At 55.0% G+C, this 1963-nt stretch overlaps 1 protein-coding gene across 2 annotated transcripts in view; it reads right to left on the bottom strand.

The window, feature by feature from the left end:
• Positions 1-1963, bottom strand: part of LOC127750425 (cell adhesion molecule Dscam2-like) — a 222882-nt gene that overhangs the window by 7962 nt on the left and 212957 nt on the right. For both annotated transcript variants that reach the window (XM_052272126.1, XM_052272125.1), the window contains one exon: positions 1231-1348. In XM_052272126.1, coding sequence (XP_052128086.1) covers positions 1231-1348 — 118 coding nt within the window. The remainder of the gene's footprint in view (positions 1-1230; positions 1349-1963) is intronic.

Here is a 1963-nt window from a genome sequence, read left to right on the forward strand (position 1 = left end):
TCCCTCCCTCAACAGCGTGCAACCATTTCTTCCCTCTTCTGCTTCGCGACCCCTACGAACACCACCTGCTCCGATACCCTGCCGATAACACGTTTGTCGTCGTCTCGCCCTCTCCCTCTCTCTGTCTCTCTCGCACCTCCTCTAGCACCTCCTTCCTTCCTGCTCCTTACTTCACTGCTTGGCGGAATTTGTGTTGAGCGGTTTATTTGCGGGTGGAGCGGTGCCATTACACGCGCACACAATCTCATGTTTAAAATTAGCATTAATGTCAAAAGCGTTTTCCCCCTCCGCCCTTCCCCTCGCCCTCCCCTCGGCAGCAGCTCCGTCCGCCCGCCGCGCCTGTCTTCAACTGCCTGGCAAGGGCCGCCCCTCCGCCCCGCAACGCCCGACGTGAGCTCGACCTCCTTCGCCTGCCCGGCCTGGCAGCCCCCTGCCGAACGAGGTGAGAGTTTAGTGTTCCCACAGCCAATCCGGCCGGCTGTAGAGGGCGGGGCGGGTGAGCCCCGGGTGCGCCTCGGGTGGGTCGGGTGGGCAGCGCGGCTCGAGTGGCCCAGGTGGACCCCGGATGGAGCCCGGGTGGAGTCCGTCAGGCCAAGCAAGCACAAAATTTTTCTAGTAAAATTGAAAACTTTTTCAGAAAAAAAATTCATTTTTTTTTTGTAAAAATTCTGAAGTGGAACTTTCTGGAGGAAAACTAAAAAGTTCAAAACATTGCAATTTTCTCGTAGAATCCTTCACTGGAAATAGACATTAACAACCCGTAGGCTGGCTGGAGGCTGCGGGGCAACGCAAACCCTTTGCCAGCGCTGCGGCCCCTTCAACTTAACCACTTCTTCTCTTCGTGTTGCGGCCCCCGCACCCCGAAATAAAGATTTTTTAATATCCGGTAGTTAATTAGCTGGCGAGAGCACCGCACCGCGGAGCGGTCTGCCTGATTAACGCGCGCCACTTGTTTGAGTAAGTACACGCACACAGGAAAAAAACGCGCACCACACACACACATCAATTTTTTGTTTGTTTGACAGTGCACCTGAGGTACCTTTTCCAGCGTAATGCACATACCTCCACGATGTAGTCACTTTACCCTCTGTGACTAATACCCCTCCCCCCTCCTTTTTCAACTTACAAAGCTCCAACAAACATTCGAAAATAACAAATGCATGTTAACTGTATCTACTGTGCAGTTGCTGACCTTTCTCGGCCCTGAGTGGGCGGTGGTCCTCCTCCTACCTGTAGACGGGCGGCGGGTTGGCGTGCGCCACGCAGGGCACCACCACGGCCTCCTCCAGGCGCGCCGGCAGCGTGCTGGTCGTCTCGTGCAGGATGGGCGCCACGGGCCGCCGGGCGTCTGCGACAACAAGCAAAGAACAAGGTACAGAGACTATAATTGAGAGGTGGCGTGGCAGAGTGGGAGGTGGGAGGTGGGCGTGGAGCAGGGCATTCTAGCCGCACTCTGAAGACCGTCGTAGAGGCTGCTTCTTTTCCTGTGGCAAAAATTTTGCATTTTTCTCATCGTTCAAATTCGGGCATCTATATTGGCATGTCTTTTCGCGCTTTTCTGAATGCCAAATTTTGGCTTTATAGAGACGGTAGGTGAACGATTTTCTTTGTAATGCCAATGCGAATAAATTAATTCGCCGTTGGAAAAGATAATTTCTTGGCAAGCAATTATCAGTGCGACTACAACGTTATTTTTGACTTACGTCGAGTTAAGGCCTCAGCGCCAACGACCGTTCAGGTCGAAGGTCAAACGGCCGCCACCCTGCTCTCCCCAACTCCTTCGCGTCTCTCCACACTATGCCTCCTCTCTCCCTCTCTCCCGCCTCTCCCTCAATGTCACTCCTCGGCTCCGCGCGCGCCGCGCACTGGGCCCGGCCGGGTCTGGCCGCGACAGCGCACAACTCTGATAAAATCCCATTTCAGCCATGTCAGGCCACCGCAGGGAGGGAGGCAGGGGGAGGGA

The sequence above is a fragment of the Frankliniella occidentalis genome, unplaced genomic scaffold (assembly GCF_000697945.3).
Source record: "Frankliniella occidentalis isolate FOCC.00 unplaced genomic scaffold, Focc_3.1 Scaffold188, whole genome shotgun sequence".
Classification (NCBI taxonomy): domain Eukaryota; kingdom Metazoa; phylum Arthropoda; class Insecta; order Thysanoptera; family Thripidae; genus Frankliniella; species Frankliniella occidentalis.